Source organism: Orycteropus afer, unplaced genomic scaffold, assembly GCF_000298275.1.
Source record: "Orycteropus afer afer isolate SDZICR_OR568_19922 unplaced genomic scaffold, OryAfe1.0 scaffold00087, whole genome shotgun sequence".
In the NCBI taxonomy this organism is placed as follows: domain Eukaryota; kingdom Metazoa; phylum Chordata; class Mammalia; order Tubulidentata; family Orycteropodidae; genus Orycteropus; species Orycteropus afer.
The window spans coordinates 8653948-8670608 of NW_006921674.1; the positions used below are offsets into that span (position 1 = coordinate 8653948).

General features: G+C 37.2%; 1 protein-coding gene across 1 annotated transcript in view; it reads right to left on the reverse strand.

Moving 5' to 3' along the window:
* The window catches only part of ASCC3 (activating signal cointegrator 1 complex subunit 3), a 515455-nt gene that overhangs the window by 30712 nt on the left and 468082 nt on the right, over positions 1-16661 (reverse strand). The window contains exon 36 of the mRNA XM_007942265.2: positions 10456-10680. Within this exon, the coding sequence (XP_007940456.1) occupies positions 10456-10680 (225 nt within the window). The remainder of the gene's footprint in view (positions 1-10455; positions 10681-16661) is intronic.

The window sequence follows — 16661 nt, forward strand, 5'->3', positions numbered from 1 at the left end:
TCCATTTTAAGAGGTGGCATATGATCAAGAACCAGTGGTTTTGAAGGAAGAAGTCAAAGCTGCACTGAAGGAATTAGTGAAGAACAAGGCTCCAGGAATTGGAATACTCATTGAGATGTTTCAACAAACAGATGCCATATAGGAGGCACCCACTCAGCTACACCAAGAGATTTGGAAGACAGCTACCTGGCCAACTGACTGGAAGAGATCCATATTTGTACCCATTTCAAAGAAAGGGGATTCCACAGAATGTGGACATTATAGAACAATATCATTAATATCACATGCAAGTAAAATCTTACTAAAGATAATTAAAAAACAGTTGCAGCAGTATATTGACAGAGAACTTCCAGAAGTACAGGCTGGATTCAAAAGAGGATGTGGAATGAGGGATATCATTGCTGATAACAGATGCTGAAAGTGAAGAATACCAGAAAGATGTTTACTTGTGTTTTACTGACTATGCAAAAGCATTTGATTGTTTGGATCGTAACTAATTATGGATACCATTGAGAAGAATGGGAATTCCAGAACACTTAACTGTGCTCATAAGGAATGTGTACAAGGACAAGGAGGTTGTTGTTCTAAGAGAACAAAGGGATACTAAACCAAAAAACCAAACTCACTGCCATCGAGTCGGATCCGACTCATAGAGACCCCTCCTTGGGTTTCTGAGGCAGTATCTCTATGAAAGTAGATTGCCCAACCTTCCTTCTGAGGAGTTACTGGTGGATTTGAACCACCAACCTTCTGGTTTGCAGTCACATGCCTTAGGAACTATGCCATAAGAGCTCCTAAAGGGATACTGCATGGCTTAAAATTAGGAAGGTAGTGTATATCAGCATTGTATTGTTTCACTATACTTATTCAGTTTGTGTGCTGAGCAAGTAATATGAGAGGTGGACTCTATGAAGAAGAATGTGGCATCAGGATTGGAAGACTTATTAACAACCTGCAATATGCAGATAATACAACTATGCTTGCTGAAAGTGAGGATGACTTAAAGTACTTACTGATGAAGATTAAAGGATGACTTAAAGTACTTACTGATGAAGATTAAATAATTTGCAGTATGGATTACATCTCAACATAAAAAAAAAAAAAAGAAAATCCTCACAATTTACTGTATACAGTAAACCTATACAACCTATGCAGAGGTTTATCTAGTAGTGGACCAATAAGGAGAATCACAATAAATGCAGAAAAGACTGAAGTTGTCAAAGATTTCATATTACTTGGTTCTACAATGAACACCAATGGAAGCAGCAGTTAAGACATCAGACAACATATTGCATTGGGCAAATCTGCTGCAAAAGACATCTTTCAACTAATGAAGAGCAAAGATGTCTCCCTGAAGACTAAGGTGCAGCTAACTGAAGCCATGGTACTTTCAATCTCCTCATATGCATGTGAGAGGTGGACAATGAATAAGGAAGACTGAAGAAGAATTGATGCTTTTGAGTTGTAGTGATGGCAGATTACTGACAGTACCATGGACTGCTAAAAGAACTAACAAATCTGTCCCAGAGGAAGTATAGCCAGAATGCTCCCTGGAAGTGAGAATGGCCAGACTTCATCTCACCTACTTTGGTCATGTTGTCAGAAGGGACCATTCCCTGGAGAAGGATATTATACTTGGTAAAGTGGAGGGTCAACCAAAAAGGGGCCCTCAACAAGATGGACTGACAGAGTGACTGCAATGATGGTGTGGTAGTTAAGTTTGTGTGTCAACTTGGCTAGGCCTGGTTGAGTGGCTGGGCAGATGGATGGAGTTATTTCCCATGGTAAGAATGGTAATTATTTCCATGGTGGAATGTATCGGAGCAGCTGAGCAGCTGCTTTAGGGATGTGGTCTGCTTCCCATATATAAGAAACACTTTGGGAACGGTCTCTAGCTTATGGCATGACTGAACCCTGCATGTAGCTGAGTTGTTGTTCAGCAGCCTGACATGCTCTGCCAATCCTGGGACTTTCAACAGACTTGAATCAATGGCCTGCCATGTTGTTTGGTAACACTTGGACTGTGACATTTTATTTGTCAACCTTGGCCTTGTTAGCCTCAGTAGCCAGTAGCTGCCTGAGTGAAGAGATGCGTCTAGCTTCAGTGGGCCGGGAGCAAGAGGCAGAGCTGAAGCCCAAGGTTGAGGGGCTTTCATACAGCCCCTAGAGCCTGGCATCTTGAACTCACACTTAAAGCCTCCATACTGTAAGAGAGTAACACCTGTTTGTTAAGGGCATCCCATTTGTGGTATATGGTTGTCAGAGTGGGACTAGGTAACCAGAACAGATGGGCTCAGGTATAGTAAGGACTTTGAGGCTGGCACAGACCTAGGCAGTGTTTCATTCTGTTGTGCCTAGGGTCGCTGTAAGTCACAGGTGACTCAACTGCACCTAACAACAACAGCAACAGGACATATGGAACTATTTTTTCTCTTTCCCCATTTAAAAATTTTATATATTCAGCTTATTAAAATTATTTGATAGCCATGAAGCACCATTTATGGCAACTGGTAACTATTAGAACATTTTAACATCAATTTGAGTGGTATATGAACTACATATCATCTCACATGTTAAAAAGAAGAATGCCTGGAAACTCAATAGGTCAGAAGAACTTGTACATTAAGGAAAATAATTTAAAGTGATGAGCTCCTTTATTAAGGTTAACTGTAAGAACTTAATGAAACAATGGAAACATACCCACCAGAGCACAGGTCCTCAAAACCTTCCTTTCAGGCACTGAATCATATAGAATATTTTCAAGGTTATTGACCCAGTTTACTTTTGCCTACTTCCAGTAGGGCAATGGGAAATGAATTCAATCTATAAAAACATGTACCTTGGTATAGAGAATATATATTTTTATTTTAAATAGTTAGGAGGGTATATCTGCCAACTCATGAGAGTTTGGTAGTTCCATACACTGGGACAAGGAATCTCTGAGATGGCCTATAGCAACTAGAAGTTAAAAACTAGATGTCAAAAATGACCAGTGTCATGGATCAAAAAGTTGCCCCTACTTGGGACCATAGTCACAGGGGACATCAAGCTCAATTGGCATAACATATTATGCAAAACATTGTTCCACCTCCTACTTTGGTGAGTAGCGACTGGGATCTTAAAAGCTAGCAAGCTGCCATCTAGATGCAACAATGGGTCTCTCTTCGAAAAGAAGAAGAAAATCAAAATTAATGGAAACAATCAGTCCTAGCGACTGGTACACCATCCGATCTGCAACCTATACAACTATGAGACCAGAAGATCTAGATGGTGCCCACCTACCACTGTCATCCACTTGGAAGGGATGTAGGAGATTCTGCATAGAGAAGGAGAACAATGTGGAACAAAACTCAAAATCATTTGGAGGCAAAAGAAACAAAAAAACCCCGAAGGTGGGGACCAGGTTTGCTGGTCCAATAGAGCCTGGTGGAACCACTGAGACTATGGCCCCTAGCTGCCCTTCAGGTCTGGAACTGAACCCACAACTGTGGTTTCCAGCTAAACAAAGTACAGGCATGTGAATTAAACATTTACCTCAAGTAGACACATGCCCTGGAGAGAACAATCATGGGAGAAGGAAGGGCTGCTTATGCACAGGGAGACAGCTCAGGGCACAGAAGAGTATGGAGGGATGGACACTGGGAAGAGGTAACTATGGGGAGGAAGTGGGAGGGGAGCTGTTGCATTGTAAATTTTGGTCAATGACATGAGACAAAGTATATTATGTGAACTGCTGTATGAAAAGTGAATTTACGCTATAAATCTTCACCCAAACCAAAATAAAATTAAAAAAAAAAAAAAAAAAAAGAATAATGTAGCGTCTGCAAAACACTGCATTATATGGATGAACTTAGAGGACATTATGCTAAGTGAAATAAGCCAATCACAGAAGGACAAATACAGTATTAGTTTGTTGTTGCTGAGGAGGGTAAGGAAAGGTTTATATATGGAGGGAAACTTTCTTTGTTGGTTGCTGGGGTGGGAGGAGAATGGAGGGGACACTGCAGGAAAAAAAAAAAAGCATTGATCCATGTCATTTAGTTTTGTGTATTTCACTGTATATAAATTATATTTCAATAAAATGCATTAAAAAGAAAGAAAGAAAAAAAAAAAGTTGCCCCTAGAGAACCTCATTAATGGTGGTGGTGATTAGTAAGTAAAAGAAGCCAAAATAGACCTAACAAAGCCAGAAAAGGCCCACCTTAAGGAAGAGAACATAAAATATGTGTGTACTTTAACAGTAAAACTATACAAGCTATGCAGAGTTTTATCTAGTATGCATATGCTACTTATTATAGGGTTGTCTTATAATTATGATGGCATTCTCCTATCTCACAAAGGCTGGTTTATCTCTCCCCATTATTTCCAATTTTTGTAGCTTTTGGAGAAAACATGGAAAAGCAAAATATTAATTCATTGGTCTATGTGGTATAATATAAAACCTTGAGAAGGACCACAAGCAGTTGATACAAAGAGGCAAAAACCATTAACAAATGGATACTTTAGAGTGATAGAGCAGTTACATATATATATTCAAACATATTAACAAGTCTCTCCTACAAACTGATTAAAGTAATTATAGGCATACTGTTGAGAAGGAAGCTGGAGTAATTAAAGAGAGGTGACTGAGTATACATTGAAGGGATTAATTAAAAAGTATTATTCAATGTTTAGTGGGAATTCTTTGGGGGGCAGAAAAAAAGGAAAATTCCTGAAGTTTCCACATTTTAAAATAAGTTCTCATTTGATCATGAATAAAAAATTTAAAATCCATCTTTATAGGTCAAAGAGTGAAATAAACTTTTATAGTATCCAACCTGTCCTGAAGGCTATTTTTTGCTTTTGGACGTGACCTTGAGTTACGGTAGTCTTCTTTTGTAAAATAAGGATAATTGCACTACTTCACTGTACTATTGTGACAAATAAATCAATACAATATAGAGCAATGAGAACAGAATCTAGTAAAAGGAAAATCCTCAAAAAATGGTCACCACCACCTCTGTTAAGGTCTGCCTTATGGGCCATCATGAAAAAGTTTTTTTAATGAATTCATTCATTTTTTTGCTGGTGTGTGTGTGTGTGTGTGGACAGAACAGGAATGACACACAGTTCTCCAAATATTCTGGTAGAATTTGGCATTTAACATACATTAATTCCAATTTAAATTTGAGGCATAGGTTTCTAGACATCTTTCTACTCAGTGGGGAAAATTTCCTTCCAAATTCCTGATTTAGAAAATGTGTACTGTCACATTTCTCTCTCTCTCTGTGTGTGTGTGTGTGTGTGTTCTCTTTTCATAAAGTCACATCTTGTAGTTCTTAAGGGTATTAGTGTTTGAAATGACAAAATGTTTTAATCTATTAAAACTCAGGCCATAGGCTAGATAAAATGAGATATAGGGTAAATCCAGCCTCTACTACTTTTGAAAGAAATGGTCCAAAATTAACACAGTAAATTGACAGCACAATTAAAATCTGAACCACATAGCCTCTCTGGTTCTCAGCTCACTTGAGTCAGCTCCATGAGCCATGGTTTTTCTTTCACACTAAACATCTAAAAGCTAGGTTAGTGGGAAGTTGTGATGTAAATACCATTAGGAGGTAGTAGCCGTAACTAATATATAAGCAACTAATATATAAGCGTTTACCCTCATACTATCTGGCTTAGTACTGTTTGATCATTTAAATGAAGATGATTTTAACTTAAAGTAAAGACACATGGTACTTCTTAGAAAGCATCAGAGATGTCAGAGAAGGAATTAAAGTCCTGGTGTCTCCATTTGGTTTCAGTACCAACTGCCTCAACAAATTACCTTTAACAGTTATTAACTTTCTGATTGCCCATTTCTTTATCTCTTGATAAAAACAGTGTGAGGAAGAGAGAGGATCAAAACAACAGAAATTTATCACCAATTCTAATTTTGTCATCAAATAGATAATTTAGGCAATTTTTCATTCTCCTTACATGTAATCTTCCTAGGCAGGCTAACAGAGTTTTTCTTTGGTGCATTCATCATAGAAAAGAAGTCTCATTTAATATATTTTACAGTTAATACGATCAACAAGAGGATTCAAAGATAATGGGCAAGAATAATCGATTACATAATTATTCAATTTATAAACTATTTTAAGCACATTTTAAAAACACATACATATGAAATTGTGTATCGGCCATGGAAAATTTTATTAACTGTTGATTTTCTCCCCATTTGCTACCAGCAACCCTAATATTCTCTCCTTTTTCTGATCTGTTTACTTCTTATCACACACAAGGAAATTTCAGGAATGAGAGGATTTAGGATATATAATTGACATCTCTTCACAACTAAGCTTCTTTCCAGGTGTGTACTGAAAAGCCAAAGTGAAACACTGGTGATCAAAATGATCAAAACTAATGCTTACAATTTATAATAGAAAAAAAAATTGTACACTAGCATCTATAAAATAGAGGACTCACTAAATAAAGTATGATTTATTCATAGTTAGGAACTTTAAGCATTAGTTGTGAAGTGTCTAATAAGGAGTTGCAAATCATCTTTCTAGATAAGTCAATCAAGTGTTAGTTACAAGAGGTTGTCAAACATTTTTGTGTTTATTATAAGCTTACTTTCCTCTTACTCCTAATAGCTTGTGTTTATTTTATAAAATATTACTACTTTTTTAAAATAAGAAATCATAGGTTTATCTATGGAAGGAAATTTTCTTTGTTGGTTACCAGGGGTGGGAGGGGAGGGGAGGGAACACTGTTAGATAGATAGAGATAAGTATTGATTTGGGTGAAGAGAAGGGCAATGTACCAAATGTGAGTGATCAATACAGTGGCATTGAGGAAAAGAAAGACAGAGAGAGGTACGTGGGAAGTACAGACAACAAAGACGAACCCTTTTGTGCATATAGTATGGCACGGTCAGTGAAGGCAAACACAGGTATATGAGTGGATAGATGGGTGGACAGGCTGAAATATTAGGTATGTATATGAAGTGGGGAGTGCGCCCAAGAACACGTAGAGGGTTGGCAGACAGTGATCCAATAACTTTATGTGTATGATCTGAATTTCCAGGTGTATTTGGGGCTGACAAGGGGCAAGGTTGTAGTCACTGCTTGGTCACAGCCAGCTACCCAGAGGGACTGAGTAGTTGAACCTGTGGGCTCGGGACCATAGTTGCAGAGGACATCAAGCTCAATTGGCACAACATACTACACAAAACACTGTTCCACCTCCTACTGTGGTGAGTAGTGACTGGGATCTTAAAATCTTGCAAGCTGCCATCTAGATGCAACGATGGGTCTTTCCTTGTCCAGAGCCAAGAAGAATGAAGAAAACCAAAAATTCATGGAAACAATTAGTCCTAGCGACTGGTACACCATCCGATCTGCAGCCCATACGACTATGAGACCAGAAGAACTAGATGGTGCCTGGCTACTACTATCAACCACTTAGAAGAGGATCTATGTAGGAGATCCTGGATAGAGAGGGAGAACAATGCGGAACAAAACTCAAAATCATTTGGGGAAAAAAAAAAAGAAGTGGGGACCAGGTTTGCTGGCCTGATAGAGCCTGGTGGAACCACTGGGACTACAGCCACCAGCTGCCCTTCAGGTCTGGAATTGAATGCACACCTGTGGCTTCCAGCCAAACAATAGACAAGCATATGAGTTGAACATTTCCCTGAGGTAGATACACTCCTTGGAGAGAATAAACATGAGAGAAAGAAGGGCTCTCTATGCACAGGGAGACAGCTCAGGGGGTAGGAGTGCATGGAGGGATGGACAAAAGGAAGAGGTAACTATTGGAAGGAAGTAGGAGGGGAAATGTTGCTTTGTGGTAAATTGTAGTCAATGTCATGAGACAAAGTGTATGTGAACTGCTGTATGGAAAGTATATTTGCTCTGTAAATTTTCACCCAAATCACATAAAAAGAAAAAAAAATAAAATTGTGGGGTTCTTTAGATAATAAAAGTGTTGGAGGGTCATTTTCAAATATTAAAATATTTTAGAAAAGCATAAAAAAGAAATTAAAAATTATCCCAAATTCTGCTACCCAGAACCAGCTACTGGTAATGTTTTGGTGGATCTGTCCTAGATCCTGAAGGTAAATGTTCACATCTAGATGTAGACACATAGAATTCATAAGTTTAATTGTACTACTTTGCAGTATTCTATAGCCTGAATGATATCTGGGGTATTTCCAAACCTTTAATTTTGCCCACAATCCTATATGTATCTTTGTACATATTTCTTCACAGACTCTACTTTTAGAACCACAGTAAGTCTTTTGAGAATTGTAAAAATTGTTTTTTATTATATAAATGTCTAAAAAAGGTATACCATAAGGGAGAAAATAAAAATCCCTCACAATATCAAGTTTTTAGGTGTACTTTCTCACAAAAACTTGCTCAAAATCACCTTCCAGTAAATAGCAACTCTATTCTTCCAGTTGCGCTAGGAAAAAAGCCTTGGAATCAGCTTTGGTTCCTCTCTTTCTCTAAAAACCTTCACCCACTCTACTAGCAGATTGTCTAGTTCTCCTTAAAAATATATGCAAGATCCAACTAGTTCTCACCAGTATCATAACTTGGTCTAAACACAAACCACACCCACTGCCACCAAGTTGATTCTGACTCATAGAGATCTCCGTCGGGCTTCCAAGGTGGTAAATGTTTACAGAAGTAGATTGCCTCATCTTCCTTCTGTGGAATGGCTGGTGGGTTTGAACTACCAACCCTCTTGTTAGCAATCACGTGCTTTAGGAACTGTGTACCATGGCTTCTTACAAACTTGGTCTAGCCACAATCACTTCTTGCATAGCTGTAGAGTATTCAAGGTATAAAAAGCTCAACGATATAGTTTCTGATTCTATACTGCAACTAACCTATAAGAAATACCACTTGCTAAGTGTTGGTGTAGTATCAAAGAGGAATATATACAATATCTGAAAAGGCTATTATAATATTTCTCCTTTTCGAATTACATATCTATGTGAGGCTGGATTTTCTTTACATATTTCAAGTAAAACATCATATTGTAACAGACTGATTACAAAAGGAGATAGATGAATCTAGTTGATTCTACTAAACTGAACATTAAGAGACTTGCAAAACTGTAAAACAACATCATACTTCTCAATAACATTTTCATTGCCTAGAAAGTACAGTTATTTTTCATGAAAAATCATGTTATATGTTAACACGTAATGGGTTTATTAATGATAGTTTCAGTGAGTAAATAAATATTTGAAAGTTCCTTTAGTGTTAACTAATATGCTAAATAGGAGCTCTGGTAGCATAGTGCCTAAGGCATTTGACTGCTAACCAGAAGGCTGGCGGTTCAAGCACACCAGCCACTCCTCGGAAAGAGGATTGGGCAATCTACTTCCATAGTGATACTGCCTCGGAAACCCAAGGAGGGGTCACTATGAGTTGCGTCCAACTTGATGGCAAACAACAGCAACAACATGCTAAATATTGATAGATATAATCAACATAAACATTACTGAACCCCTGCTGTAATGGGTTCCCTCTTATTCAGAGTAAAATCTCAAATCCTTACCATTATATGATCTAATTTTTCTCCTCAACCTCCATTCTTGCCCCTCTCTGACTTCATTTCTAACCATTCCTTTGCCTTGTCTCTTACAATGGCCTCTTTAATTTTCCTTGGATATACTTAGCAAGTTCCTACATGAGAGCCTTGGTACTTGGCTTCCTCAGCATCTGGAATAAACTCCCTCAGATAACCCGATGGCCCTCTTCCACCTTTCAAGTCTTTCTTAAATGTCACCTTATTAGGGAAGATGGTCCCTGAACACATTAAAAATACTACAAAGCAATACCCTCCATTTCTCTCTTTATTTTCTTTACTGTGATTTAGTATTACTATTTCTTTTACAGCAGTCATCACTTCTTGAAGGAGTCCTTGTAGTGAAACAGTTAAGTGCTCAGCTGCTAACTGAAAGGTTGGCAGTTTGAACTCATCCAGCAACTCCATAGAGAAAGACCTGGTGATCTGCTTCCATACAGATTGTAGCCAAGAAAACCCTATGAGCAGTTCTACTCTGTAATGTAGGGTCACAGTGAGTCAAAATTGACTTGATGGCACCTAATAGACAACAATATCACCATTTCTTGGTTTATATTGTCTATTCTATCTTGAGTGAAAGATCACAGCAACAGGGATTCTTCTGTCTTGTTCTCTGCTATACACTCTGTGCCTAGAACAGTGGTTGGCACTTGGTTCACCTTCAATAAATTTTGGTTGAATGAATGACTGAATCTGTCATCTTATTGAATTTATTTTTGCTTTTCCTTTGCAAATTCTTGATTTGATTCACCTGTTTTTTCTCAACACAGCTACAATAAAAAATTTTAAATTCAAGTATATTTTATCCCAAAATGGGTGGTGGGGAAAGTCAGAAATGATGGGAGAAAATATAAGTATTATAAATGACTTTCATACCTGGCATATTCTAAGAGCTTGATCCAAGACTGTTTTAGTATCAGTGTCATAGTCTGGGCAGGGCAGAGTGGCCCGGCTGAGATGTGCCTGCAGCAGGAGATGTGCTTTGGTGTGAGGGCTGTCAAATGAATGAGGATTTAATTCAATGGGAAGACATTTTGCCAGTTCACTATTCATATGATCTTCATTGTGTCTAACCGGTAAATCTGTATATTCTTCTGCATCCTGAAACAAACAAATATATAGAAATATGTATTAATCTATGAGATCAAAAGTATTAATTAATGTACTTCTTAGTTTTAACTGTTGACATTTGAAACATAGTTTAGAAAAATCATAAGATAACCATACTCCTTAGAATTTTGCTTTGTTCAGTACTGTTGCTACCATATAATCAAAAGTAAGTATGTACAATATAGCTGAAATTCATGAATGTTCTTCTTAGTAATATAGTAATACAAGTAATAGAGGGCCTACTAGGCATCACATACTATGTTCCACATTGGCGCCATGGTAGCAAACCAGAACTAAGAGTTCACCAAAACTAGGAGGCTGACTTCAGGGTGTTGACAGGACCATGTTCTTTCTGAAGGCTCTAAGAGAGCCTTTCTTTTTTTTTTTTTTTTCTCTCTTGGCTTCTAGTATCACTAAGCATTCTTTGGCTTGCAAAATTTCACTGTCACAAGGCTGTCTTCCCTCTGCCTCTCCTCTTCTTTTATAAGGAGTCATTCAGATTGGATTAGGACCCACTGTATTCCATGTTAACTGACAACATTCTTAATGACTATCTTTCTAAACAACATCACATTCACAAGTATAGTATTCAGCATTTCAGTATATCATCTTAGGGGACAAAATTCCATCTATAACATGGAATAAATTTTTTATCTTGATTTTTAATCTTAAATCTAGTAGAGTTCAATAGTGAAAGGTACCCTCCATAATATCAATCAATAAGTAACTATGAAACCTACTGAATGGAACTAGATTGTTTTATTAAAAAAACAGATGCTGATCCACATATTAGTGCTGGTTATGAGGAAAAAAAATATTGTTTTTCAAATATTTAGTTATTTGAGATTGCTAGGACTACTTCACTCATAACATTAATTGGAGAGATTAATATATAAACATTGTTTGATAGAGTAATAGGGACAGGACTTATTATCTTTCTGTAATGGCCAAAAGAAAAAAAAAAGGCAAAACATACGAATCAATGATTTTCAAGCCACTAAACATAAAACAATGGAAAACAGTGATCCCTGAGATATGGGGAACAAACTAGGTAAGGCCTATAGTTACCTCAGTTTATTGTATATAGAGAGATTCCAGGCAGTGGTGCAGGAAAAGGGAATCCAGGTGGACCTGGTGGATTCTTTGAGGAAACAAAGCTGAAAGTCTAGGGAGATAAAGGTGTCTAGAGTTTGCAAGACCTAGTACCAGAGAAGACAGCTGCACACATGCACACGCATGTGCGCATGCACACACATACACACACAGAGTGAGAGTGAGTGAGCAGAAGCGAGAGTGTTCTGTAGAACTGTAGAAGGCCCCACTTGACTTTTCAGCAAAGCACTGAACAGCACTGCATATGCAGAAGCTACTCAATGTCAGGGAAAGAATCATCCAACAGAATTAGAAGAAACTGTGTCTGGCACTCACACAGGGCCAGGAATAGTGTCTTTTCCTACCCTGAAGACTGGAGAAACTCTTAATTTACAAGATATAAGTAAAGAAGGAAGGTCTTCCCTAAGTAGCAAGGAATAATTAGCCCTAGAATGAGTACTGTTGTGAACCTGCCTGTTGTTGTTATGTGCCATCGAGTCGGCCCCGACTCATAGCGACCCCTCCTTGGGTTTCTGAGGCAGTATCACTACAGAAGTAGATTGCCCAACCTTCCTTCCTAGGAGTGGCTGGTGGGTTTGAACCGCCAGCCTTCTGGTTAGCAGTCAAGTGCCTTAGCCACTATGCTACTACAGCTAGCAAACTATAAAAGCAAGACCTAAAAGGGTCAAGCTGTTTCCAAGTAACTTATATTCTAGAACAAAAACTCAAGAAGATTTGTAGATAGGAATACAAAAAAACGCAAGACTCAAGAAGGAAAAATTAACAGTGTCAGGCATTTAACCAAAGATGCAAAATGGGAGGAAAATATGACTGATAATGAGGAAAATAATGAATCAATAGAAACTGACCCAGAACTGACACAGATATTAAAACCATCAGCCAAAGACATCGTAACAAATGGTTCATGGGAAAAACAACAACAACAACAACAACAACAAAAAACCTTTGATCCTGACCTTGCATCATATAAAAATTCATTCAAAATGAATCCTAGACCTAAATGTAAAACTATAAAAGTTACAGAAGGAAACACAGAAGAATATCTTTGTGATCTGGGGCTAGACAAAGATTTCTTTCATAGGAGACCTAAGGCATGATACACAAAAGAACAAATTGATAAGATGTGTTTCACCAAAAATGAAAAACTTCTCCTCTTTAAAAGAAAAAGTTAAGAGAATGAACATATAAGTCATAGGCTGAAAATATTTGTAAAGCATGGATTTGACAAAGGACTTGTATCAGAATATATTATAAAGAACACTCAAAACTCAAGTCAGTAAATAAACAGCCTAGTTAAAAAATGGATAAAATATTTTAAAAGATACTTTATATAAAGATGAGCAACATCATTAGTCATTAGGAAACTGTAAAGTAGAATTGATAAAATAAAAAGACTGACATATCAAGTGTTGGCAAGATGTGGAAGAACTAGAAGTCTCATATATAAAGCTAGCATAACTCCTCTGGAAAACAGCTTCACATTTTCTAGAAAATTAAATATACACCTTCCATGTGATCTCAAAAAAAAAAAACAAAAAACCTGTCGTCAGGTCGATTGACTCATAGTGCGACCCCTCTTTGGGTTTCTCAGGTGGTATCTCTATGCATGTTGATTCCCCAATTTTCCTTCTGAGGAGTGGCTGGTGGTTTGAACCGTCAGCCTTCTGGTTAGCAGTCACATGCCTTATGCACTATGCCACCAGAACTCCTATATGATCTAGTCATTCTATTTCTAGGGATTTACCCCAGAGAAAACAAAGTCTGTGAGTACATAAAGACTTGTAAACAGAAGTAGATGGCAGTTTTATTTGTAACAGTAAAAAACTGGAAAAAAATCTTAATGTCCATAAAACAAATTTTTTATATCTATACAATGGAATACTATTCAGCAAGCAATAACAATGAACTATTGATACACTCTACAACATGGATAAATTTCAAAATAATTGAGGGAAAAGAAGTCAGACAAAATAAGAGTGCACATATGAGGATTTCCTCTGTATGATATTGTGGAAAATGAAAACTAATTTAGAGTGACAGAAACACTGAAGGAGGGGACAGGGTGGAGACTGGAGTTAAAATTATTTGTACTCATAGATTCTTGCCTATGAAAGAAGATTGTGTGTTCAAATGCCTCAGAAACGCCATGATCTGGAATTCAGTATTATGAAAAAATTGGGGCATTCTTTCCTGTCTGTATGTAATATGTCTTCATCTTTTCAAGCTTAATATACAATTTCAGAAACCTGTACTTTTACTGGATGCCAAGTAGTCTTATAGTACATAGCTGGTATAATCGCTGTGTTGTTGTTAGGTGCCACAGCTCCTGCTCATACTGACACTATGTACAACAGAACAAAAGACTGCTTGGGCCTGCACCATCCTCACAATTGTTGTTGTGCTTGAGCCCATCACTGCAGCCACTCAGTCCATCTTGAGGTCTTCCCCTTTTTCTCTGACCCTCTACTGTACCAAGTATGATATCCCTCTCCAAGGACTGGTCCCTTCTGACAACATGACCAAAATAGGTGTGACGAAATCTGGCCATTCTTGCTTCTAAGGAACGTTCTGGCTGCACTTCTTCCAGGACAGATTTGTCTGTTCTTCTGGCAGTCTATGGTATTTTCAGTATTTTTCACCAACACCACAATTCAAAGGCATCAACTTTTCTTCAGTCTTCCTTATTCATTGTCCAGATTTCACACGCATATGAGGCGACTGAAAATACCATGGCTAGGGTCAGGTGCACCTTAATCTTCCAAGTGACATCTTTTCTCCTTAACACTTTAAAGAGGTCTTTTGCAGCAGACTTGCCCAATAAGTACAACAGGACATTTTATTTCTTGACAGCTGCTTCCATGGGTGTTGATTGTGGATCCAAGTAAAATGAAATCTCAGATAACTGCTGTAAGAGTACTAAAAACAAAAGAGCAATATTGATAGTATTATGTACTTATGAAAAAGATCAGACTATATGAATAGACAAATCCCATTTCAAAGCTCTGAATGGACTAAATTCATTTAAATAAATATTTCTTGAATACCACCTTGTGCTATTCTAGGCTTGGGCACAGACAATCTCTCTAGTAGGGAAGATAGACATTGTTGAATCAATCACATAAATAAATGCAAACTTGTCATGGTGACAAAGCCTATGAAGAAGAGAAAACTGAGAACATTACAGAATTTAGCAAAGAAATTTGACCATGTTAGGAAAGTTGTGAAGGCTTCCTGAAGGGAAAGGCAGTTAAGCTGAGATACAGAGATAAGCAGATATTTACTAGGAGAAGACAGAAGTGAAGAGTGTTCTAGGAATAGTATGTGCAAGGTCCTATTACTGCTGCTGTTAGTTGCCATCAAGTAGGCTCCTCCACATGGTGACCTTACGTAGGACAGAAGAAAATGTTGCCCATCCCATGCCACCTTCATGATTGTTGGTGTGTTTGAGTCTATTATTGTGGCTGTAAAGTCTCTGTAGTGGGAGGGAAACATGTGAGATCAAGAGACTGAAAGAAATTGTTTAAATATAATTTCCATCTATTTAATATAGGTTGCTGAAAAAACATCTTAACTGAATATTAACTATATTAACATTCTACTTAATTGAACTGGGTAAATATTCAGTATGTCTCGTCTTATTTTTTTTTGGAATAGTAAAAAACTAACACACATATAGCTATTCCACACTATTTTGAACATTGTCTTTGCTCATTTTGGACTGGTTTATATAAGTGTACATATTGACATATTATCAGTTTTGCCCTTAACTGTTATCTAGATTTTTTTTTTCCTTGTCATTTCAGTTTTTTCCTTTCTTTCAAGTAACCTAATAAATAAATAAATAAAAGAAGAGGGCCAGCTATACATGACAATGCTATTGCTTCTATATTTCTCAACCTAGTGTTGAGATGCTATCCAAATCCTCATTAGTAAGTATCCACCTATTTTCCCAACCTTGTCAACAGTTTAAGAGAAACGAAACAGCAGGTAAGTAAGAAATAGGAGAGAAACCTAAAACATAATACTTCCCTTCAAGGAAATAAAAATCATATTGCGGGAAATAATTATTTTAGGTGCAAAATAAAACAGTTTATTCAGAGAAGTGTATGCAAGTGAAATAGACATGTTGGGAAGTTTTCTGAGAGAGGATTTTATTCTAGGCTTAGGAAAGTTTGTAGAAGAGGAGAGCGCGAGAGATTCCCTGCATTCCAGGCAGAGAAAATAGTATGAGTAGAACCATAAAAACAGATAAGAAGAGGTCTAAGGTTTAAGCCTCAGGGATGAGGAGAATGATGATGCTATTAATAGGAAAGAGTTGGGAACACCCAGTGAGTAGGAGCTTTCTGACAGGCATGCAAAATACATTTAAAGAGAGGGCAATAGTCCAGATAGTTGGGTGGAGGTGGTGTAGGGAAAAGAAATCAGCTTTAAAACTGATTTACAGCCTAAAAAATTCTTGATATTTTGTATTTCTTTCTATTGTTCATAAGTACAACTCCTCTGATCTTTTTTCCAGAAGAAAACTCAATAGTTATTTTAATACTTCAAACTGAATTGGTTCTCTAGGTCTCGGATATGTAAGAAATAGGATTAGACTTAAAAATTACATGCAAATTTCAATTAAAATAAAAAATTATGTGGAAAGTAAAAATTTGGCTGAAAGTATTAATTAACAGTTATTTTCTAAGTAATTTAATTTCTTCAGTAAAATATAGGAGTACAATTTTAGATACACTTATCTTGTTCAAATTTAATTATATACAAGAGAGAAGATAATAATATAAACTGGATATTTCTTAGTCTCAGGGGCTCTGGTAGCATAGTGCCTAAGGCACTTGACTGCTAACCAGAAGGCCGGC